The sequence below is a fragment of the Mobula hypostoma genome, chromosome 4 (genome assembly GCF_963921235.1).
Source record: "Mobula hypostoma chromosome 4, sMobHyp1.1, whole genome shotgun sequence".
In the NCBI taxonomy this organism is placed as follows: domain Eukaryota; kingdom Metazoa; phylum Chordata; class Chondrichthyes; order Myliobatiformes; family Myliobatidae; genus Mobula; species Mobula hypostoma.
Window position 1 is genome coordinate 99,102,985 of NC_086100.1, and position 25,889 is coordinate 99,128,873.

Sequence of the window (25,889 nt, forward strand, 5' to 3'; positions counted from 1 at the left end):
GTTTAGAAAAATGAGCAGGGACCTCATAGAAACATTTGGAATGTTGAAAGGCATGGACAGAGTGGATGTGGCAAAGTTGTTTCCCATGATGGGGGAGTCCAGTACGAGAGGGCATGACTTAAGGATTGAAGGGCACCCATTCAGAACAGAGATGCGAAGAAATTTTTTAGCCAGAGGGTGGTGAATCTATGGAATTTGTTGCCACGGGTGGCAGTGGAGGCCAAGTTATTGCGTGTATTTAAGACAGAGACTGATAGGTATCTAAGTAGCCAGGGCATCAAAGGTTATGGTGAGAAAGCGGGGGAGTGGGACTAAATGGGAGAATGGATCAGCTCATGATAAAATGGCGGAGCAGACTCAATGGGCCGAATGGCTGACTTCTGCTCCTTTGTCTTATGGTCTTAGGATTTTTCCTGCAGTTCAGGAGAATGAGGGGGGATTTCATAGAAACATTCCGAATATTAAAAAGCCTGAACAAATTAGATATGGCAAAGTTATTTTCCATGGTATGGGAGTCTAGGACAAGAGGGCATAACTTCAGGATTGAAGGATATCCATTTAGAACTGAGATGCGGAGAAATTACTTTAGTTAGAGGGTGGTAAATCTGTGGAATTTGTTGCCACGAGTGGCTGTGGAGGCGAAGTCATTGGGAGCATTTAAGGCAGAGATAGATAGGTTCTTGATTAGCCAGGGCATCAAGGGGCATGGGGAGAAGGCAGGGCAGTGGGGATGACTGGAAGAATTGGATCAGCCCACGATTGAATGGCAGAGCAAAAGAATAAATCAAGGAAGGTAGTGCACCCGTAGCTGACAAGAGAAATTAGGGATAGTATCAATTCCAAAGAAGAAGCATACAAATTAGCCAGAGAAAGTGGCTCACCTGAGGACTGGGAGAAATTCAGAGTTCAGCAGAGGAGGACAAAGGGCTTAATTAGGAAGGGGAAAAAAGATTATGAGAGAAAACTGGCAGGGAACATTTGGAAAGCGGTGAAATGATCGGACAAAGTCAGCATGGATTTGTGAAAGGAAAATCATGTCTGACGAATCTCATAGAATTTTTTGAGGATGTAACTAGTAGAGTGGATAGGGGAGAACCAGTGGATGTGGTATATTTGGATTTTCAAAAGGCTTTTGACAAGGTCCCACACAGGAGATTAGTGTGCAAACTTAAAGCACACGGTATTGGGGGTAAGGTATTGGTGTGGGTGGAGAATTGGTTAGCAGACAGGAAGCAAAGAGTGGGAATAAACGGGACCTTTTCAGAATGGCAAGCGGTGACTAGTGGGGTACCGCAAGGCTCAGTGCTGGGACCCCAGTTGTTTACAGTATATATTAATGACTTGGATGAGGGAATTAAATGCAGCATCTCCAAGTTTGTGGATGACACGAAGCTGGGTGGCAGTGTTAGCTGTGAGGAGGATGCTAAGAGGATGCAGGGTGACTTGGATAGGTTGGGTGAGTGGGCAGATTCATGGCAGATGCAATTTAATGTGGATAAATGTGAAGTTATCCACTTTGGTGGCAAAAATAGGAAAACAGATTATTATCTGAATGGTGGCCGATTAGGAAAAGGGGAGGTGCAACGAGACCTGGGTGTCATTATACACCAGTCATTGAAAGTGGGCATGCAGGTACAGCAGGCGGTGAAAAAGGCGAATGGTATGCTGGCATTTATAGCGAGAGGATTCGAGTACAGGAGCAGGGAGGTACTACTGCAGTTGTACAAGGCCTTGGTGAGACCACACCTGGAGTATTGTGTGCAGTTTTGGTCCCCTAATCTGAGGAAAGACATCCTTGCCATAGAGGGAGTACAAAGAAGGTTCACCAGATTGATTCCTGGGATGGCAGGACTTTCATATGAAGAAAGACTGGATGAACTGGGCTTGTACTCATTGGAATTTAGAAGATTGAGGGGGGATCTGATTGAAACGTATAAGATCCGAAAGGGATTGGACAGGCTAGATGCAGGAAGATTGTTCCCGATGTTGGGGAAGTCCAGAACGAGGGGTCACAGTTTGAGGATAGAGGGGAAGCCTTTTAGGACCGAGATTAGGAAAAACTTCTTCACACAGAGAGTGGTGAATCTGTGGAATTCTCTGCCACAGGAAACAGTTGAGGCCAGTTCATTGGCTATATTTAAGAGGGAGTTAGATATAGCCCTTGTGGCTACGGGGGTCAGGGGGTATGGAGGGAAGGCTGGGGCGGGGTTCTGAGTTGGATGATCAGCCATGATCATAATAAATGGCGGTGCAGGCTCGAAGGGCCGAATGGCCTACTCCTGCACCTATTTTCTATGTTTATGTTTCTATATCTTCTGCTCTTATGGAATTAAAATCGGTGGCTACAGGGAGATTCTGCTTTTACTGGCAGATGGGGTGTAGGCTCGACGAAGCGGTCACCCAATCTGTCGGGTCTCACCGATATACAGGAGGCCACACCAGGAGCACCGGATACAATAGATGACCCCAACAGACTCACAGGTGAGATGTCACTAATCCTGCCTCAGCAATGGAACATTATGGACAACCTTTTGCACATCCATAGACTTGTTTCTAGTTATGTTCCTTTATACTTATGTTCTGATTTCCCCATTGTCTTGTAGAATTTATGTCTAAATTCTTTGTATTGTCTTAACATATGTCTGTGATACTGCTGCAAGCAAGGTTTTCATTGTACTTATATATCACTGTTACAGGCAGAGCTACTGAAACATCACTGCTACAAGCAAAGTTACTGAAACATTACTGTTACAGGCAGAGCTACTGAAACATCACTGTTGCAGGTAGAGCTGCTGTGACATCACTGTTACAGGCAGACCTACTGAAACATTTCTGTTACAGGCAAAGTTACTGTAACATCACCGTTACAGGCACTGCTGCTGAGACACTAGTGTTACAGGCACAGCTGCTGAAACATCAGTGTTACAGGCACAGCTGCTGAAACGTCACTGTTACAGGCAGAGCTGCTGAAACATCACTGTTACAGGCAAAGTTACTGAAACATAACTGTTACAGGCACAGCTGCCGAGACATCAGTGTTACAGGTAGAGCTGCCAAAACATCAGTGTTACAGGCACAGCTGCTGAAACTTCACTGTTACAGGCAGAGCTGCTGAAACATCACTGTTACAGGCAAAGTTACTGAAACGTCACTGTTACAGGCACAGCTGCTGAAACGTCACTGTTACAGGCACAGCTACTGAAACATCACTGTTACAGGCAGAGCTGCTGTAACATCACCGTTACAGGCACTGCTGCTGAGACGCTAGTGTTACAGGCACAGCTGCCGAGACATCAGTGTTACAGGCACAGCTGTTGAAACGTCACTGTTACAGGCAGAGCTGCTGAAACATCACTGTTACAGGCAAAGTTACTGAAACATAACTGTTACAGGCACAGCTGCCGAGACATCAGTGTTATAGGTAGAGCTGCCAAAACATCAGTGTTACAGGCACAGCTGCTGAAACGTCACTGTTACAGGCAGAGCTGCTGAAACATCACTGTTACAGGCAAAGTTGCTGAAACATCACTGTTACAGGCAAAGTTACTGAAACGTCACTGTTACAGGCAAAGCTACTGAAACATCACTGTTACAGGCAAAGTTACTGAAACATCACTTTTACAGGCAGAGTTACTGCTATTACTGGAAAGATCAGTGGAACTCAATGCAAGAAATGACAATGATTAAACTGACGAGTAAAGGTTGGGAGCTGGGCAATAATTTGCAAAATTGTAGAAGAGAAATCTGGCATGGTGAAAATACTAAACGTGTGTAGCTTGTTTTGAAGCCACAATTGTACCATAAATTTAAAATGGACCGATACAAATTAAAAAGACTTTTTAAAAAAATTGTCTATACCTGGTTTAAATCAGAGAATGTTTATCAAATTTTATGCAAAAAGAAAAAGATTGGTTACGTTTTATTTGAAATTAAAATGAAGTATTTAAGCCCTTCTTAACATTGACCTTTTGTTCTGTTTGTTAAACAAATATTTTGAAGAAGCAAAAACAAATTTCAGAGAGCATAATTTCTGAGAATAGGAGACAAACTTCAAATATTGACAAATGAGCAGAGTTTACAATGAACCAGAAAAGCAAATTAACCTCATTCTAATCAGTTGTGATTAAGTGAACATGTTAATCATTTGTCTAAAATTACACAAGAATAAACATAACCCTGGAACCTTTACATGACCACTTCTGTTTGACAGAAGCTGGCATGAATTAGGACACAAACTAGAAATCTTAATAATCTCACAACAGTCAAGCATTTAATGGCATAACAGTGATCTGTTCTACACTTGTGAAATGTCTACATGACCACTTCTGTTTGACAGAAGCTGGCATGAATTAGGACACAAACTAGAAATCTTAATAATCTCACAACAGTCAAGCATTTAATGGCATAACAGTGATCTGTTCTACACTTGTGAAATGTCTGTTAAAAGGTAAATAAGAAATAAAGTGTGAAGTGATATATTGGAGGGAGTGAAGGTGAAGGGGTGGTCTAATAATAATGTTAGGATCCTAAGGAGTATGGGAACAAAAGGACTTTGATGTATGTTCAAGGGCACCTGAAACTGACAGCACAGGTAGGTTAGGGTAGGGAAGAAATCATACAGTACAATACAGCAAGGGGGTCTTAGTACAACTTTATAAAACATTGGTTAGGCCACAGTGGGAATATTGTGTGCAATTCTGGTTACCACAATGTAGTAAGTCCATGATTGCACTGTGGAGGATGTAGAGGAGATTCTTGAAGATGTTCATTGGGAATAGAATACATAGACTGGGCATAAATTAGAACAGAGATGGATGAGGGTGCATATAATATTCTGAGACACATAGATAGGGTAGACAGTTAGAAACTTTTCCCTTGGCAGAGGTCCAAACCCAAAGGACAAAGGTTTAAGATGAGGAATAATTATTTAGCCCAGACGGTAGTTGCAATCTGGAATGCTCTGTCTGAGAAGATGATGGAGGCAGGTACTCTTTTAAAATGCATTTAGGTTAGCATTTGATTCTCCAAGGCATAGCAGGTTACTGATCAAGTGCTGGGAATAGGATCAGTAATAGCTAGTTACTATGGTCAGCATGAATGTAGCAGGCCAAAAGGTTTGCTTCTGTTCTGTTCAACTTTGGCCTGTCCCCTAAACCCCTCACTAATTTTTATAGATGCACTGTAGAAAGTATTCTTCTAGGGTGCATCACAACCTGGTATGGAAGTTGTCCCATCCAAGACCCCGGAAGAAGCTGCAGAAGAGTGTGAACACAGTCCAGCACATCACATCCATCCTTGGACTCACTTTACACCGCACACTGTCAGAGCAGTGCTGCCAGGATAATCAAGGACATGACACACCCATCCAACACAATTTTCGTCCCTCTTCCCTCCGGGAGAAGGCTCAGGAGCTTGAAGACTCGTATGGCCAGATTTGGGAACAGCTTCTTTCCAACTGTGATAAGACTGCTGAACAGATCCTGACCCGGATCTGGGCCGTACCCTCCAAATATCCAGACCTGCCTCTGGGTTTTTTTGCACTACCTTACTTTCCCTTTTCTATTTTCTATTTATGACTTATAATTTAAATTTTTAATACTTACTATCGATTTCTACTCCAGGGAGCACGAAGCGCAGAATCAAATATCGCTATGATGATTGTACACTCTAGTATTAATTGTTTGGCGACAATAAAGTATAAAGTATAAATACAAGAGCTTCAACTTCAGTCACAAATCCACAACCTCATTGTTCAGTATCTAGAAACAGTGTCTTAACCACTTCCTCTGGCAGCTTGTCCTACTTACTGTATGTTCCTCCAGTCCAGGAAATAAACTCCCACCATCTCTCTCTGCCTCCTACCATCAAACGAATTCTGTATCCAGTTAGCCTGCTGTCCCTAGATTCTGTTCATTCACACCACCACAGCAGCTTCCCATGTGAAAACTAAGTTCTGTTCATTCACATCTCCAGAGCAGCCTCCCATGTGAAACCTTATCATATTTGATGTGTGGGGCATGTTTTTACACAACGAGTGGTGGGTGCCTGGAATGTGCTGCCAGGGGTGGTGGTGGAGCCAAATATGAGAGAGGCATTTAGACTCTTACTGAAGCACATAAATATGCAGATAATGGAGGGATATGTGCAGGCAGCAGGCAGTAGGCATCCTTAGCTTAATTGGTTCAGCAGAACATCGTGGACCAAAGGGCTTACTTCTTGTTACTTCTTGTGCTGTACTGTTCCATGTAATTATCATGTCATCAAAGGCCTTTTCTTGTCCAAATAGACATCTACTACTAGCTTTATTTGCAGCTTAGATCTTCTTGACTACATGAAGGACTGGTGATATCCTAAATTCCTGTTGTGCTTCATAAATCAGAATCGGAATCAGGTTTCATATCACCATAATACTGTATGTCAGGAAATTTGTTTTGCGACAGCAGTACAGTGCAATACATAAAATAAACTATAAATTACAAAAAGATATAAATTAAATTCAATACGTAGTGCAAAAAGATATAAATTAAATTAAATATGTAGTGCAAAAAGGTAGCTAAACTAGTGAGGTAGTGTTCATGGGTTGGTTAGGGTTAGGGTGAGAGTTAGGCCAGTTAACATGCTCTCCATCGTATATCTGTAGAAATTTGTCAGTCTTTGGTGACATAGCAAATCTCATCAAACTCCCAATGAAACATAGCTGCTGTCAAACTTTCTTTGTAGTTGAACCAATATATTGGGCTTAGAATAGATCTTCAGAGATGTTGACACCCAAGAACTTGGATGTTGTTCACCCTTCCACTGCTGACCCCTTCATGAGAACTGGTGTATATTCCCTTGTTTGCTCCTTCTTCAATCAGTTCCACAATCAGTTCCCTGGCCTTACTGATGCTGAGTGCAAGGTTGTTGCTGTGTTATCATTTAACCTCATTTTATCATTTCATGCCTCCTTATTGCCATCTGAGATTCTGCCAACAACAGTTGTGTCATCTGCAAATTCATAGATGGCATTTTCACTGTACCTAGCCACCCAGTCACGGGTGTAGAAAGAACAGTAGGCTAAGCATACCTCCTTGAGGTGTGATGGTGTTGATTGTCAGTGAGGTGGACATGTTATTTCCAGTCTGCACTGACTGCGGTCTCCCAATGAGGAAGTCAAGGATTCAGCTGAAAAGGGAGGTATAGAGACCCAGGTTTTGGTGCTTGTTGATTAGTACTGAGGGTATGATGGTGTTGAAAGCTGACCTGTAATCAAAAACAGAAGCCTGGCATAGGTTTTGCTGTTGTCAAGCTGGTCCAAGGCCGAGTGGACACTGCATCCTTTGTAGACCTATTGTAGCAGAAGACAAATTGCTGTGGGCCCGGGTTCTTGCCATGACTAACCTTTCATAGCACGCTATCACAGTAAATGTGAGTGCAACTGGGTGATAGTGACTGAGGCAGCTCACCCGGCTCTTCTTGGACACAGGTACAATTGTCACTCATTTCAAGCAGGTGAAAACACCTGACTGCAACAGTGAGAGATTGAAGATGTCCTTAAACACGGCAGCCAGTTGGTTCAGCAATTTTTGGATTTTATGTGGAGTGATTAACCTGGATGACACCTGCTGGGGTGTTGGGGAGTGCAGCAATGCACTTCCACTTCTCTTGATCAACTGTATTCACATGGTGTACACAACATGGTCTCTATATTGGAGAAACAGATTAAAGATTGGTGATTTCTGTTTGACATTCTCTCACAGTTAAAACACACTGCAGTTCTTCAGGAACAGGTGGGCTAGAACTTCGCAATTTTTCTGTGTGAAATTACCCAGGCCCATGATCACTGAGAACAAAGGACATCCATGAGCTTCTGAAGGACAGAGAGGCAGTCAGCATCTACTGGAAGGCATAACATTGAATACCTCCTCAAACACAACTCTTTTTCTTGGTAAGTCCCCTTGACTCCATCCCACTGAAATTTATCCAGTCCAGTCTTGCTACCACCACTGATCAGCAAGAGGCCTTGTGCTAACTAAAAAGATCTCAGAATAGATGTTATCCTTGCTAAAATTCTAAATCTTGCCAATGAGGAGCCTGTCCCATATCCACATATGGAAAGAATTCATAATAATACCTCAAGGAGACTATAACCATGACCATCTTCAAGAAAGAAGGTAGAGCAAAGTGGCTAAGTTTAGTAATAATGGAGAACACAAGAAAGTAGGAGCATGAATAATCCAGCCAACCCCTTAAGCTTGTCACACCATTTAATATGGCCCTGGATAATCAATCCCAAACTAAAACTCAGCTTTTTGTTCTACTCATGCTCCTCTTTCCTAATTATTTAAAATTAATCTACATCCTCTTTAAAATCCTACATGTCTCTTTTGGCTAAATAATTTCGGAGACTCATCATCTTCCATACACACTCCGCTTATCCTGCAATTATATCTTCTTGGTCTAGACCCTTTCAACATCTACCCTATCATGTCCCCTTAGGATCTTGCTTTTAAGATTATAGCCGTCCACCATTCTTCTAAACTCCAAAGAATAGAGATCCAATTTTTTAAAGCCATTTGCGATATGATAACCTCCCTTCCAAGAAATTAGTCTTTCTTAATTAAGGGGACAAGATTTGTATGTTTTTGTAGATTTGTAGGGGGTAGGTTCAAGGGAAATATGAGGGGTAAGTTTTTTTACTCAGAGAGTGAAGGATGTCTGGAATGCGCTGCCCAGTATAGTGGTAGAGCCAAATACATTACAAGCTTTTAAGAGATGTTTGGATAGGCACATGGATATAAGGAAGATGTTGGGATATGGACATGGTGTAGATAGGAGGAATTAGTGTTTAGGTGTTTTCGATTCGCTGCTTAATGGGTTTGGCACAACAATGTTGAACAAATGGCCTGTTCTTGTGCTGTGTAAACACTATTCCACAACCCTATGTAGTTATAACAATATATTCTAACTTGATGGCATGGGCATCGATTTCTTGAAATTCTGGTAATTGTAGCATGCATTGTACCTTGCCCTCACATCTATTTATGTGTCCACAGCAAACCTGGATACCTTTATCCCCTCCAAGTAATTCATACAAATAGTAAATATTTGATGACTAAGGACTGATCCTTGGCCAACTCCACAAGTTACATCTTTCTAGTCATAAAATATTTTATTGTAATTCCATGCTTTCAATGTCAGAAGCAGCATTCAATTAATTCTAACACAATAACATAACCTCTTGTTCACCATTTTTCTGTGGAACCTTATTTGAATTTAATTTAGCAAATAATATCAAAGAGGATACTAAAAGCTTTTTCAAGTATATAAAGAGTAAAAGACAGCTGAGAGTAGATAGAGGACCGATAGAAAATGATGCTGGAGAAATTGTAATCGGAGATAAGGAGATGGCAGAGGAACTGAACGAGTATTTTGCATCAGTCTTCACTGAGGAAGACATCAGCAGTATACCGGACACTCAAGGGTGGCAGGGAAGAGAAGTGTGCGCAGTCACAATTACGACAGAGAAAGTACTCAGGAAGCTGAATAGTCTAAAGGTAGATAAATCTCCCGGACCAGATGGAATGCACCCGCGTGTTCAGAAGGAAGTAGCTGTGGAGATTGCGGAGGCATTAGCAATGATCTTTCAAAAGTCGATAGATTGTGGCATGGTTCCGGAAGACTGGAAGATTGCAAATGTCACTCTGCTATTTAAGAAGGGGGCAAGGAAGCAAAAAGGACATTATAGACCTGTTAGCTTGACATCGGTGGTTGGGAAGTTGTTGGAGTCGATTGTCAAGGATGAGGTTACAGAGTACCTAGAGGCATATGACAAGATAGGTAGAACCCAGCATGGATTCCTTAAAGGAAAATCCTGCCTGACAAACCTATTACAATTTTTTGAGGAAATTACCAGTAGGCTAGACAAGGGAGATGCAGTGGATGTTGTTTATTTGGATTTTCAGAGGGCCTTTGACAAGGTTCCACACATGAGGCTACTTAACAAGATAAGAGCCCATGGAATTACGGGAAAGTTACATACGTGGATAGAGTGTTGGCTGATTGGCAGGAAACAGAGAGTGGGAATAAAGGGATCCTATTCTGGTTGGCTGCCGGTTACCAGTGGTGTTCCACAGGGGTCCGTGTTGGGGCCGCTTCTTTTTACATTGTACATCAATGATTTGGATTATGGGATAGATGACTTTGTGGCTAAGTTTGCTGACGATATGAAGATAGGTGGAGGGGCCAGTAGTGCTGAGGAAATGGAGAGTCTGCAGAGAGACTTTGGATAGATTGGAAGAATGGGCAAAGAAGTGGCAAATGAAGTACAATGTTGGAAAGTGTATGGTTATGCACTTTGGCAGAAGTAATAAATGGGCAGACTATTATTTAAATAGGGAAAGAATTCAAAGTTCTGAGATGCAATGGGACTTGGGAGTCCTCGTACAGGATATCCTTAAGGTTAACCTCCAGGTTGAGTCGGTAGTCAAGAAGGCGAATGCAATGTTGGCATTCATTTCTAGAGGAATAGAGTATAGGAGCAGGGATGTGATGTTGAGGCTCTATAAGGTGCTGGTGAGACCTCATTTGGAGTACTATGGGCAGTTTTGGTCTCCTTATTTAAGAAAGGATGTGCTGACGTTGGAGAGGGTACAGAGAAGAGTCACTGGAATGATTCCGGGAATGAGAGGGTTAACATATGAGGAACGTTTGTCCGCTCTTGGACTGTATTCCTTGGAGTTTAGAAGAATGAGCAGGGACCTCATAGAAACATTTGGAATGTTGAAAGGCATGGGCAGAGTGGATGTGGCAAAATTGTTTCCCATGATGGGGGAGTCTAGTACGAGAGGGCATGACTTAAGGATTGAAGGGTGCCCTTTCAGAACAGAAATGCGAAGAAAGTTTTTTAGTCAGAGGGTGGTGAATCTATGGAATTTATTGCCACAGGCAGCAGTGGAGGCCAAGTCATTGGGTATATTTAAGGCAGAGATTAATAGGTATCAAAGGTTATGGTGAGAAGGCAGAGGAGTGGGACTAAATGGGAGAATGGATGAGCTCATGATAAAATGGCGGAGCAGACTCGATGGGCCGAATGGCCGACTTCTATTCCTTTGTCTTATGGTCTTATGGTCTAATTTCTTCTGGTAATCCCAACACTACATCTGCAGACTCCCCTCTATCAACTGTCTTCCAAGAACTGCAGCAAATTTATCAAACATGATTTTTCTTACATAATTCCATGTCAGCAGCTTGATCGTATTAAGCTTCTCTAAGTCACTAGCTATTTCTTCTTGATTATAGGCTACAAGTTCTTAACTACAGATGTTAAGCTAGCTGACTTAGGGTATCTCGCTTTTCGTTCCCTTCTCTTTTTGAACAAGGCAGTGTGGCTTTCTAATACACTTGTACCTTATAAAATTTAGTAAGTTTTAAAATTTTTTAACCAACCTTCTACCGTCTCTGCAGCCATTTCCTCTAAAACCCCTGGTTGTAGATTACTGGGTTCCAGTGAATTGTCCATCTGAGGTTCCATGAGATTTTCCAATGCTTTGGTTCTTTGTATTAAGAATTGTTAAGTTATTTCATGCTATTTGAAATTAGCCTGTCCTGAGATGGTTACAGTCTCCTCAGAGAAAACTGAGGTATTTAAATTATATGTTAATATTAATTCCACACTCTCACTTGCAATGATGAAATGTCTTCACTTTGCTGAGGTCCAGTTCAGTAACAACTTTCAGACACCTCTTCTTACTTATCTCTCCAACAGGGTCCCACTAAGGAGCACCAGGCCATCATCTCCCATATCATCACTGACCTTATTAACTCTTGGGATCTCTCATTCACTGCCACCAACCTCATAGTTCCCACACCTCGCACCTCCTGTTTGTAACTCCTACCCAAGATCCACAAACCTGCCTGTGCAGGTAGACCCGTTGTTTCAGCTTGTTCCTGCTCCACTGAACTCATTTCTGCATATTTCGACACTGTTTTATCCTTTGGTTCAGTCCCTTCCTATCTACATCTGTGACACTTCACACACTCTGGATCTTTTCAACGATTTCACGTTCCCTGGCCCCCATCATCTTATTTTCACTATGGACGTCTAGTCCCTATACATCTCCATCCCCCACCAGGAAAGCCTCAAAGCTCTCCGTTTCTTTCTGGACACCAGACCCAACCAGTTCCCCTCCACCACCACTCTCCTCTGTCTGGTGGAACTTGTCCTCACTCTCAATAATTTCTCCTTTGGCTCCTCCCACTTCCTTCAAACAAAAGGTGTAGCCATGGGCACTTACTTTGGCCCCAGCTATGCCTGCCTTTTTGTCAGCTACCTGGAACAGTCTATGTTTCAAGCCTACACTGGTGTCCGTTCCCTACTTTTCCTCACTACATCAATGACTTCATCAACTTTGCCTCCAACTTCCACCCCGCCCTCATTTTACCTGGTCGATTTCTGACACCCCTTCCCTTTCTCGACCTCTCTGTCTCTATCTCTGGAGTCAGTTTATCTACTGATGTCTATTATAAACCCACGGACTCTCACAGCTACCTGGACTATAGCTCTTCCTACCCTGCTACTTGTAAAAAGCCACCCCCTTCTCTCAATTCCTCCGTTTCCACTGCATCTGCTCTCAGGATGAGGCTTTTCATTACTGAAAGAAGGAAGTGTCCTTCTTCTTTAAAGAAAGGGGCTTCCCTTCCTCCACCATCAACGCTGCCCTCAACTGCATCTCTTCCATTCCATTTCATACACATCTGCTCTCACCTCGTCCTCCTGCCACCCCACCAGGGATAGGGTTCCTGTTGTCCTCACCTACCACCCCACCAGCCTCTGCAGCTCATAATTCTCTGTAACTTCTGCCATTTCCAACGGGATCCCACCAACAAGCAAGTCTTCCCCTCCCCCCACCCCCTCACTTTCTGCAGGGATCTCCTTGCCTGCCCATCGCCTCCCTCTGATGCTCCTCCCCCTTTTCTTTCTTCCATGGCCTTCTATCCTTTCCAATTAAATTCCCCCTTCTCCAGCCCTGTTTCTCCTTTACCAATCAACTTCTCAGCTCTTTACTTCACCACTCCTCGTCCCAGTTTCACCTATCACCTTGTGTTTCTCCTTCCCCTTCCCCCATCTTCTTATATGACTCCTCATCTTTTTCCTCCAGTCCTGATGAAGGGTCCTGTCTGAAACATCGACTGTATGCTTTTCCATAGATACTGCCTGGCCTGCTGAGTTGCTCCAGCATCTTGTGCGTTTCTGGATTTCCAGCGTCTGCAGATTTTGACTCGTCTATCAGAAGCAGTGACTCTTTCCCCTTTGAGATTTTGCCTCCTTACAGCAGGCACTTTAAAGCACTGGAGAGATACTGGGGTATGCAAAGCAACGTCAGAACTTCCTCTCAAAATATTTTATTAAGTTAATCGGTTCTGAAGGGCAGGCCACATTGCTCAGATGCCTAACACCAGACTCATTTAAGATGGTGGTGTGCTCAGAAGCAATGGCCACTCCTGGTCCAATCAAAGGTGCATTTGTTTGTCCTTTATGTCTTTTTACAAATGCAAGTCACTGCTGGATACTGAGAACATCAAGTACTGCAGGACTATCCCATCACTTGATAGCGATGGAGCTGGTCTTGTTGCATACTGTTGGTATGCCGAGCAGTGCCAGGGTGCAAGTGATTGTCCTTGATATTTTTATTGTGATTGCAAGACCCTGTTGGACATTGGTAATGTAGAATACTATAAATCTGGTTCACTGGTTCATTGATAAGACTGATGGCAGAGGAGCTGTGTTGTCTTGGTTGTGGCAAGGACTAGGCCCTCGTCACAGGGATGCCTGTTCCAGTCACCCAGGGGAGGAGATGCCAGAGGCGGTGTGGAAGAGAGAAGAAGCCTCTGTGGGCACGATGGAATCTGTATTGGTCTGGGGGCTGGCCCCTCTCTTCAGTGCTGCCATCTGTTGTTTGTTTGGTGAAAGAACAGGCTGGACCAGGACAGTTACCATCACTCTATCGTCATGCCACACAGGGACTTGGGCTATATTTTATTTTCTTTGTGACTGCACATAACCGTACGTGCTACTTGTGTTGCATGCTGTTGGCAATGTGTTTTGCACCTTGGCCCCGGAGGAATGGTGTTTTGTCTGGCTATATTTATATATGGTTGAATGATAATTGAACTTAAACTCTCAAATCATGCACTCCATTCTGATCTGTAAGGAAAGAGTTTACCACATAGACAGAAGTCAATTTAAGAGCATTACAGCGCAGTACAGAACTTTCAGCCCATGAAGTTGAGCCAACCTTTTAACCTAATCTAAGGTCAAATTAACCATTCCCTCCTACATAACCCTCCATTTTTCTATCATCCATGTGCCTTCCAAAGGGTTTGTTAAATGCCATTAATGTCCTCTACTACCACCTCTGGCAGGGTGTTCCATGCATCCACCTCTCACTGTGGAAAGAGCTCCCGCCTTACACCTACCTCCAATCACCTTAAAATTATGCCCCCTTTCATTAGCTATTTCTGCCCGGGGAAAAAGACTCCAGCTGTCCACTCTATCTATGCTTCTTATCATAGTCATAGTCATAGTTTATTGATCCTGAGGGAAATTGGTTTTCGTTACAGTTGCACCAACCAAGAATAGAGTATAAATATAGCAATATATTTGCAAACACCAACAGAATCAACAAACTCATTCGTAAGGCCAGTGATGTTGTGGGGATGGAACTGGACTCTCTCACGGTGGTGTCTGAAGAGAGGATGCTGTCTAAGTTGCATGCCATCTTGGTCAATGTCTCCCATCCACTACATAATGTACTGGGTGGGCACAGGAGTACATTCAGCTAGAGACTCAGTCCATCGAGATGCAGCACAGAGCATCATAAGAAGTCATTCCTGCTTGTGGCCATCAAACTTTACAACTCCTCCCTTGGAGGGTCAGACACCCTGAGCCAATAGGCTGGTCCTGGACTTAAGACATAATTCACTGGCATAATTTACATATTACTATTTAACTATTTATGGTTCTATTACTATTTATTATTTATGGTGCAACTGTAATGAAAACCAATTTCCTCCGGAATCAATAAAGTATGACTATGACTATGATAAGAAGCATATATAGAGTGGACAGCTGGAGTCTTTTTCCCCCGGCAGAAATAGCTAATAAAAGGGGGCATAATTTTAAGGTGATTGGAAGTAGGTATTAAATAATTAAATATGTAAATTATGCCAGGAAATAAGTCCAGGACCAGCCTATTGGCTCAGGGTGTCTGACCCTCCAAGGGAGGAGTTGTAAAGTTTGATGGCCACAGGCAGGAATGACTTCCTATGACGCTCAGTGTTGCATCTCAGTGGAATGAGTCTCTGGTTGAATGTACTACTGTGCCCAACCAGTACATTATGTAATGGATGGGAGACACTGTCCAAGATGGCATTCAACTTGGACAGCATCCTCTTTTCAGACACCACCGTCAGAGAGTCCAGTTCCATCCCCACAACTTCACTGGCCTTACGAATGAATTTGTTGATTCTGTTGGTATCTACTACCCTCAGCACACAACAGCAAACATGATTGCACTGGCCACCACAGACTCGTAGAACATCCTCAGCATCGTCCGGCAGATGTTAAAGGACCTCAGCCTCCTCAGGAAATAGAGACGGCTCTGACCCTTCTTGTAAATGGCCTCAAGTGTTCTTTGACCAGTCCAGTTTATTGTCAATTTGTATCCCAGGTATCATCCTGAAAAACCTCTCTCAAGACCCCTCTCATCTTCCTTCACGTCAAAGAAAAATATACCAGCCTGCTCAACCAATCTTCATAAGAAATGCTCTCTAATCCAGGCAGCATCCTGGTAAATATTGTCTGCCCCCTCTCTAAAGCTTCCATATCCTTCCTATAATGAGACAACCAGAAATGAACACAATACTCCAGTGTTTTCTAACCAGCTGCAAGATTACCTCGTGACAATTGAATTCAAACCCCTGCAAAATGAGTATCAACACACCATATGCGTTAACAACCCTATCAACTTGGATGGCAACTTTGAGGGATCTGTTTACGTGGACCCTAAGATCCCTGTTTCTCCACTCTGCTAAGAATGCTGCCATTAACACTGCATTTATAGAAATCAAGAAGAGCAGAGGTCCCAGGTTCCTGAGGAACAGCACTGGTCACTGACCACCAGGCAGAATACTCAGCATCTACTATAACTCTCTGCCTTCTATGGGCAAGCTAATCTGTATTCACATAGTCAGGTTTCCATGCCTCCTGACTTTCTGAATGAGCCCATCATGGGAAACCATATCAAATGCCTTAATGAAATCTGTTATGCACTACATTCGGTACTGTACCTTCTTCAGTACGGTTTGATCACTCTGTTACAGGAAGGACATAGTCAAACTGTAGAGTGCAGAAAAGAGTTATGAGGATGTTGCCAGGACTAGAGGGCCGGACTAGGTTTTTATTCCTGGAATGTAGGAGAATGAGCGTTGACCTTATAGAAGTGATTAATATTATGAGAGGCAGAGATAAGGTGGAGAACAGCAGTCTTCTTTCCAGAGCCAATAACCAGGGAGCATAGATTTAGAAGCACTCAAAACCCCAGCATAAACAGCAAAAAGAACAGAGTTCCTCACAAACTATCCGTCTGCCACTCCTGTCATGTAATGCCTACAGAAATTTCTGAAATTACACATCAGTCAGCTCAGAACTGGCTGAAATGGAATGGAGGCAAGTCATTCTTGACTCTGTGAGACCACTGAAGAAGCAACGGTGACCCCTGCTGCTGCAGACAGAGCACAGAGCTTCACATTGTCAAAGGTTCTGATCTGGCCTTCAACCTCCAGAACTTCAGTTTCATTGAATGATTGTACTTACACCAGCCTTGCTGACAAACATTCGAACTGTGTGATCCAATATTAAGGCTGAGTCCTTGGACATATTCTAAGCCTGAACTATTTAAGTACCTGAAAAATCATAACTAAAAAGGCTAATGGCAGATTCTATATAGTGTGGCTAATGTTAGAAATTGCATGCATTTAGAGTCATAGAGCACTGTAGCACAGAAAAGGCCATCTAGTCTGTGCCAAACTACTATTCTGCCTAATCCCATTGACCTGCACCTCCATACCCCTCCCACCCATGTGTTTGTGTTCCCAAGGGTCTCGGCCTGAAACGTCGACTGCACCTCTTCCTAGAGATGCTGCCTGGCCTGCTGCGTTCACCAGCAACTTTTATGTGTGTTGCTTGAATTTCCAGCATCTGCAGAATTCCTGTTGTTGTCCACCCATGTGTTTATCCAGTTTCCTTAAACAAACCGACATTCACCCCTTCCGTTGGCAGCTCGTTCCACACTCGCACCGCCCTTTGACTGAAGAAGTTCCCCCTGTGACCCCCTTTAAATATATCACCTTTCCCCCTTAACCTATGACCTCTAGTTCTAGTCTCACGCAGCCCAAGTAGTAACGGCCTGCTTGTATATAATGCTAGTTATACCTCAATAAAACCTTCTCTCGTTCCGGGGACAATTCCGGTCAAGCCCCGGCACCATCCTTCGTTAATTTTCTTGGCATTATTTCACTCAAATTGATATTTAAGCCCAGTTTTCATCGGCAATTTCAGGAGAAAATTCGCCTGAACTAAAGACCTGCAAGATATTTTCCCTGCCATTTTGCGGAAGTAATTCAACCGAGGTCAAGGCAAGGGAATAGTTGTATTTGCGGCAACTGGTTGGCGAAGTTTGCGACTGCCATCTATCGTTTGTAAAATAGCATTGCTGTGGTACCGAGAAACCGCCTCATTGCAATTACGTATTCATTTCTTCTGAAGCAAAGTTCAGCGGAGAGGAAATTGGTCAAAGTTGATCAGTTGAGTGCGAGTAAACGCTTGTGCTGAAGACATGAGAATGATGAAGCAATGGAGTTGGTGGCATGGCCTGAAGTACCTGCGGTGGCCCCGGGCCGGAGCCTTGTCCCGCCTGCGCGGCCCGAGGTCGCACCGTGTGGGGAGCCGGCACTTCGCAACCCGACCGGGGACAGTGCGGGTAGGCTGCGCGTCCGGCTTCTGGGGAGACACTGCGATCTCGGGTGAGGAGACGGCAGCAATCCTTTACGGCCTTCGTTTAATCCCGTTCAAAAACACAAACAGTACTTTCCCCGAAAATCACGACTGTACATGTCCGTTCATACTTTATTGATCCCGGGGGAAATTGGTTTTCGTTACAGTTGCACCATAAATAATAAATAGTAATAGCCAGTAAATTATGAAATAAGTCCAGGACCAGCCTATTGGCTCAGGGTGTCTGACCCTCCAAGGAAGGAGTTGTAAAGTTTGATGGCCACAGGTAGGAATGACTTCCTATGATGCTCTGTGTTGCATCTCGGTGGAATGAGTCTCTGGCTGAATGTATTCCTGTGCCAGTACATTATGTAGTGGATGGGAGACATTGAGCAAGATGGCATGCAACTTAGACAGCATCCTCTTTTCAGACACCACTGTGAGAGTCTAGTTCCATCTCCACAACATCATTGGCCTTACGAATGTTCATCATTTCACTCAAATTTCAACGAATTTTGCAGATCCTTGTGCCGCTTTAATTGTTACCTTGTGTAACGTTATGTTTAATAAAAAGAAATCACCATTTAACTAGTGTTAGCTGCAAAAGTTATTAAATATGTTCAGGAAAATTGTCTCAAGCATTATGTAGATGGCTCTACCAGAGTGTAGGCAACACTGAATGTCTGGAGAACTCGGGCAGGGCAAATGACTGAAGTGTTAGTCGGACTGCACTTTGAGACCAGTGACAGTATTGAGACGTAGATCAGGAAAAAGGAGGCACGAGTCAGGTATCTGGGATCAAGCAAGTACCTTGTGGAGTATAAGGGGTTTGGAACTACTTTTAAGAAGGAGAAAGGGGGACATAAAAGTATCCTTGACAGATAAAGTAAAGGAGAATACTAAAAAAACTTTTTTATATTAAAAACAAATGGGTGACTAGGAAAGGGAAGTGTGGTCACCTGTGTGTGGAGCCACAGATCTTAAATGAATGCCACTTGTGTGTATTTGCAGTGGAGAGGTATGGAAGTTGGGGAATTCAGGGCCGAGAACACTGATGTCCTGAAACATTTTAAAAGCACGAAATTTGAGATGTTAGCAGTTTTGAGGCATGTAAAGCTAATAGGTCCTTGGGACATAGCCCTAAGTGTAGCCTTAGATATTGCAGGGAGCAAAGGAAGAAATTGCTAGTGTCTTGACACATTCTTCCAGTTTCTCACCTTAGTCACTGTTGTGGTACTGAAAGACTGGAAGGTGACTAATGTGCTTTTATTTGAAAGGAGCTACAAGGACAAGCCAGGGAGCTACAGGCCAGTGAGTCTTAACAGTAAGTTACCTCTGTGGATTTTGAGAGGTAGGATCTATCTAGATTTGGAAAGGTGAGGATTGACTAGGAGAGTCAGCATGGCTCAGTGCATGAAAAATCGTGTCATGAATTTAATTACATTTTTTAAAATAGTTGACCAAGAGGATTTATGAGGGAAAGGCAGAAGATGGTAACTATCTGGACTTCAGCAAGACTTTTGGCAAGGCCCTGCATAGTAGGCTGCTCTGATATGTTAGATCACATAGGATCTAGGTGGAGTTGGTTAGATCGAAATTGGCTTAGACCATAACACATAGGAGCAGAATTAGGTCATTCAGCCCATTGAGTTTGCTCCACTAATCTATCATGGCTGATTGTGGATCCCACTCAACCCCATACACCTGCCTTCTCGCCATAATCTTTGATGCCCTGACCAATCAGGAAATGATCAATTTTCACTTTAAGTATACCCATGGTCATGGTCTCCACCACAGTCTGTGCAGAGCATTCCACAGAAGGCATTTACGTTCTTTTCCACAGACTCAACCTGTAAATTAACCTTCTGGGAGTCTTGCATGAGGACTCCTAAGCCCTTTTGCACCTCTGATGTTTGAATTTTCTTGAAATTTAGATAATAGTCTTCACTTTTGTTCCTTTTACCAAAATACATTATCATACATTTCCCAACACTGTATTTCATCTGCCACTTTTTTGCCCATTCTTCTAATTTGTCTAAGTCCTGCTGCAATCACATTGCTTCCTCAGCAATACCTACCCCTACACCTATCTTCGTATCATCCGTAAACTTTGCCACAAAGCAGTCAATTTCATTATCCAAATCATTCACAAACAAGGTAAAAAGTAGCAGTCCCAATACTGACCCCTGAGGAACATCACTAGTCACTGTCAGCCAACTAGAAAAAGGCCCCTTTTATTCCCACTCACCACCTCCTGACTGTCAGGCATTCCTCTATCCATGCCCAGTATCTTTCCTGCAACGCCATAGGATTTTATCTTGTTAATCAGTCTCATGTGTGGCACCTTATCAAATGCCTTCTGAAAATCCAAGTAAATGACATCCACTGCTTCTCCTTTGTCCATCCTGCTTTTTACTTCCTAGAAGAACTCTAACAGATTTGTCAGGCAAGATTTCCCTTCACAGAAACCATGCTGACTGACTTTTCATTAGTCTCCAAGTACTCTGAAACCTCATCCTTAATAATGGATTCCAACACTTTCCCAGCCACTGAGGTTAGGCTAACTGACCTATAGTTTCCATTCTTTTGCCTTTCTCCCTTCTTAAAGAGTGGAGTGACATTTGCAATTTTCCAGTCCTCTGGGACCATGCCAGGATCAAGTGATTCTTGAAAGATTATGTCCAATGCATCTGCAATCTCTTCAGCAACCTCTTTCAGAACCCTGGCATGTAGTCCACCTGATCCAGGTGACTTAGGCACCTTAAGACCTTTGAGTTTGCCTAGCACTTTTTCCTTTGTTATACCAATGGCACTCACTCCTGCTCCCTGACTCTCATGCACCTCTGACACACTGCTGGTGTCTTCCACAGTGAAGACATATGCAAAGTACCCATTAAAATACATCTGCCATTTCTTTGTCTCACATTACTAGAAGGGCTGAGATGGCCTGTTTCTGTGCTGTAATTGTTATATGGTTACCTCAACAGCATCATTTTCCAGTGGTCCAATTTCAACTTTCCGTGTTTCTTTTTTGTGCCCACAGAATCGCCTATCTGTCCCCCTAACTATAGAGGCCCCTATTACCGCTGCCACCCTCTTCAGTTCCCTACCCTTCTGGGCCACAGGGCCAGACTCAGTGCCAGAGGCACTGCCACTGTTGCTTCCCCCCAGGTAGGTCAATTCCCTCCCACCCGTCCCCTCCTCCAACAGTAGTCAAAATGGAGTATTTATTCTTGAAGGGGGACGGCTACAGGGATGCTGTCCACTATCTGGCCTTTACCCTTCCCATTGACAGTCAACCACTTATCTGTCTCCTGTAGCCTTGGGGTGACTACCTCACTGTAGCTACTGTCTGTCACCTCCTCACCTTCCCTAACTCGGTCTCTAAGGAGCTGCATCTTGATGTACCTGGTGCAGATGTGGCCATCAGGGAGGCTGGGAGTCTCTTTGAAATCCCACATCTGACACTCAGGATAGAACACTGGCCCTGCAGACATACCCCATATTCTTTCAAAAGCGAAATAAGAAAATAAACTTAACGACTTTCCTCACCGAAGCTTGTTAAAACAATGATGGTACCTCACTTTTATGGAGACTGGGTTTTTCCAGCGCCACTCTGAACCTGCGAAGGAACGCTTCTACTGCTTGATGGAAGCGGATAGTTGTTTTTCTTATTGGTGGCCCGTGACCAGTCCTGTGCTTTGGAGTTCCCTGGTGTTGGTTATAAATCTGGAAGAGGATTTAAGTGGCATGATTGGTAAATTTGTGGAGATAAACAAAGCTGGTGATGTGGTGGACAATGAAGAAAGTTACAAAAGGATCTAGGTCAATTAGGAAAGTTGTAAATGGATGACAGATAAAATTTAACTCTGGCAAGTGTAAGGTATGCATTTTGGGAAGTTAAAGCAAGGTGAGACTTCCACACTGAGCCCTGAGGTATATTGTGGAACAAAGAGATCAGAGGGTAAAAGTACATTGTCTGATGAAAGTAGTGACACAAGTAGACAGTGGTGAAGAAGCCAAGTGGCATGCTTGCCTTCATGGAACCGGGCAATGAGTACAAGAATTTTGGCATTAGGTTGGGGCATCTTGAAAACTATTTAAGAGTGATAAGTCCCCTAGTCTTGATAGGATATACACCAAATTATTGAGAGTAAAGAGATGAGATTGCTAGGGCCTTAGTCCTCTCTAGTCATAGACAAAGTCTTGGAGCTTGGAGGATTGGTAAGTAGCGAATGGGGATTCATTTTTCAAGAAGGAAGATGGGGATAATCCCAAAAGCTATAGACCAGTGATACTCACCTATTTTAGGGGAACTAGAAGTCAGGGGGTGTTCAAGTTTCATGATACAGCGCTGGCTGGAACCAAACGGTGAAATGGAGCCAATCAGTGAACTTGCTGAACTTGAGGATTCGTCTTGAGGTGTTCAAAGTGACCTCAGCTCAAGAACCATTTTTGGACATTATGAGACCTTATGTGGTTGGTCAATCGTGCTAACTGGAATAGATAAAGGTAGCTTGCCAAACACCAACTGTATCGTGACTAACATTCTGACTGCAATCTGAATCATTGGCAAGGTAATTGTCACTGTTATGATTGCCTTCATCTTCGCTTCGCAGTTCCTTTGCGTGCCGCTACCATCATTTCATCCATGTCAACTTACTGCCATCGTCAACATCCGAAAGGCATGCCCAGTTTGTGTCAAATTTTTATTTTAATTTAGCCCCATTAATGATGGATAAATATGTATGGTGTGATATCTATGAGTCTGAAGGAGGTGAAGCCTTGAATTCTAATCCTGCTATGAAACAGAAGCTACAGAAAGTGCATCAATACGATGTTACATAAGAACATAAGAAATAGATGGTTTTCAGTTGACCACAGTACAATGTCCGGGCGTAGGGTTGTGTGCACCACATCTGGGAACTGCAGACTCCTTCCCCATCGACCCTCATCTCCCAGGACCTGGCCATTAGCAGTAGATTGGGTTTTGCTTGTTTGGTTATGAGAGGCCTGGCTCCCTCTTTGATGAAGGTGATAGCCCCTCTTTGATGAAGGTGATAGCCTTCCTCAAATCTGTGCCAGCCGTCCTCTTCTTGCATCTCTCTTGCTCTAGTGTGTCAGCAAGATCTATGTTATGTATTGCATTGAACTGCTGTTGCAAAGTTAACAAATTTCACATAACATGCCAGTGATAATAAACCTGTTTCTGATAAGATTGAACTTCTACGTGGAGATGTAGCCTACCTAGCCAATCTGTATGACAAAATGAAACTGCAGGGTTAGAATTTCAATTTAATCCAGGCAAAAGGTGCAGAGTCTGCTTTTATTGGAAAATTGGAAATATAAAGAAAACATTGGGAGAAGAATGTTCTCACAGTTTCCCTACATGGAAAATATGGCACTCTTTTTCACAGACAGTGATTTGCAAGAGTACTGCTTACACCTACAGTCACTGAAGAAGGATTTTCAGAATCAATTCAAGGATTTGAATGATCTGGAAATTCTGGGCTGGATAATTAACACATTTCTTTGCAGAACTGGAATAGAGCTTGCAAGAAGAAATTATCGAAATTTGGAATGATGAAGAAGCAAAAATGCTTTTAAAAAATGTTGGCTTCTGTGGTACGTGGCTACACTGTCATATGAAGTTTCCTGGTCTTTGGAGAACAGTCAAACTGCAAATCATTGCATTTCCATCCTCCTACCTTGTTGAAAGTCGCTTTAGTGCAGTGAACCACTTATTCACAAAAAATAGAAACTGCTTGGACGTTGTTATGTGTGGAAACTTGAGGCTTTTATTGTCACAACTTGAACCAGATATTTTAACTCTTGTTGAAAACCATCAGGCTCAAGGATCACATTGATATCGAAGCTGCTGTGCAGTGCACAGGTACTGTGTAAGCTAGGTTTAAAGACAAAGAAAAATTTAAAGCAGAGTCATTTTTCTCATGTTAGCATATGGTTGACATGTTTTTACATTATGGAAAGTATAATGTGCCTAAGAAGGGCATTGGCAAGTATGAAGATGATTATTTGGGGTGGGGGTGTTGGCCATTTTGAAAGTCCTTTAGGAGGGCATTGGGTGGCTAAAAAAGCTTGGGAAACACTGCTCTTGATCAATGAATCTCACGTTTAGTGCTATGGAGGCTATTGGAAAGGATTACTTGGGATAGAATTTATGAGTAGTTGGAAAAGCATGGCCTAATTAAGGGCAGTCGACATAGTTTGTGTCAGTCCACGTCTTGTGATCTTTTCAAGGAGGTGATGAAGGCAGAGCTGTGAATGTTGTCTTCAGAGATTTTATTAAGGAATTTCACATGATAGGCTGATCCAGAAGATTAAGATGCACGGTGACTTGGCTATTTGGATTCTGCAAAGAGAATAGATGGGTGGATCTTATTCTGGCTGGAGGTCCATGACCAATGGTGTTTTACTGGGACCTCATCTATTTGTGACTTGCACAAATAAGCTTCAATGAAAATGCGGATGGGTGGGTTAGTAGGTTTTCAGATGACACAATGATTGGTACCATTGTGGATGGTGTACAAGATTGTCAAAAGATGCAGAAAGATATAGATACGGGCAGAGAAATGGCAGGTGGTGTTTATACAGCCAAGTGCGAGGTGTTGCACTTTGGGAGATGAATTGTAAAGGAGAAATACGCAAGGGCATTAACACCATTGATTATAGAGGGATTTTGAGGTCTAAATCCATAGTTCACTGAAACTGGCTGCCCAGTTGATGGGATGATAAAGAAGGCATATGGCGTGCTTATCCTTATTAGTTGAGGCATTGAGTTCAGGAATTAGGAAGTTCTGATGGAGCTTTATTAAACTCTAATTAGGCTGTATCTGGGGCTTTTATTTTGGAATGATGTAGAGGCTTTGGAGAAGGTTTCCAGGATGCTGCCTGGATTTGATGTCATGTGCTATAAGGGGAGATGGGACAAAATCTGAGTTCAGGAATCAGGAAGTTCTGATGGAGCTGAGAGGTAATGTTGCAGCTATATCGGACCCTGGTCACACCCAACTTGGAGTACTGTGCTCAGTTCTGGTTGCCTCACTACAGGAAGGATGTCGAAGCGATAGGGTGCAGCGGAGATTTACTAGGATGTTGCCTGGATTGGGGAGCATGTCTTATGAGAATAGGTTGAGTGAACGCAGCCTTTTCTCCTTGGAGTGACGGAGGACAAGAGGTGACCTGATAGAAGTGTATAAGATGATGAGAAGCATTGATCGTGTGGATAGTCAGAGGCTTTTTCCCAGGGCTGAAATGGTTGCCACAAGGGGACATAGGTTTAAGGTGATGGGGCATAGGTACAGAAGAGATGTCAGGGGTAAGTTTTTTACTCAGTGGTGAGTGCATGGAATGGGCTACTGGCAACGGTGGTGGAGGCGGATACGATAGGGTCTTTTAAGGGACATTTAGATAGGTACATGAAGCTTAGTAAAAAAGAGGGTTATAGGTAAGCCGAGTAATTTCTAAGGTAGGGACATGTTCAGCACAACTTTGTGGGCTGAACGGCCTGTATTGTGCTGTAGGTTTTCTATGTTTCTAAAATTGGGTTGTTTCCTCTAGGATGGCACAGGCTGAGGGGAAACCTGATGGGAACCATAGAACATTACAGCACAGAAACAGGCCTTTTAGCCCTTCTTGGCTGTGCCGTACCATTTTCCTTCCAAGTCCCACTGACCTGCACCTGGACCATATCCCTCCATACACCTCTCATCCATGTACCTGTCCAAGTTTTTCTTAAATGTTAAAAGTGAGCCCACATTTACCACTTCATCTGGCAGCTCATTCCACACTCCCACCACTCTCTGTGTGAAGAAGCCCCCCCTAATGTTCCCTT

The 25,889-nt window shown here is 43.2% G+C and overlaps 1 protein-coding gene across 11 annotated transcripts in view; it reads left to right on the forward strand.

The window, feature by feature from the left end:
- Positions 1–17,729: 17,729 nt before the first annotated feature.
- The window catches only part of LOC134345510 (uncharacterized), a 267,873-nt gene continuing 259,713 nt past the window's right edge, over positions 17,730–25,889 (forward strand). For 5 of the 11 annotated variants that reach the window (XR_010017712.1, XM_063046261.1, XM_063046268.1 and 2 more), the window contains exon 1: positions 17,731–18,063. Coding sequence is in view for 9 of the 11 variants with exons in the window: in XM_063046261.1 (XP_062902331.1) it covers positions 17,877–18,063 (187 nt within the window). In the remaining 2 variants the exon portion in view is untranslated. Of the gene's footprint in view, positions 18,064–25,889 lie in introns of all 11 variants that reach the window. The other 6 variants (XM_063046270.1, XM_063046269.1, XM_063046264.1 and 3 more) reach the window with 3 other exon arrangements.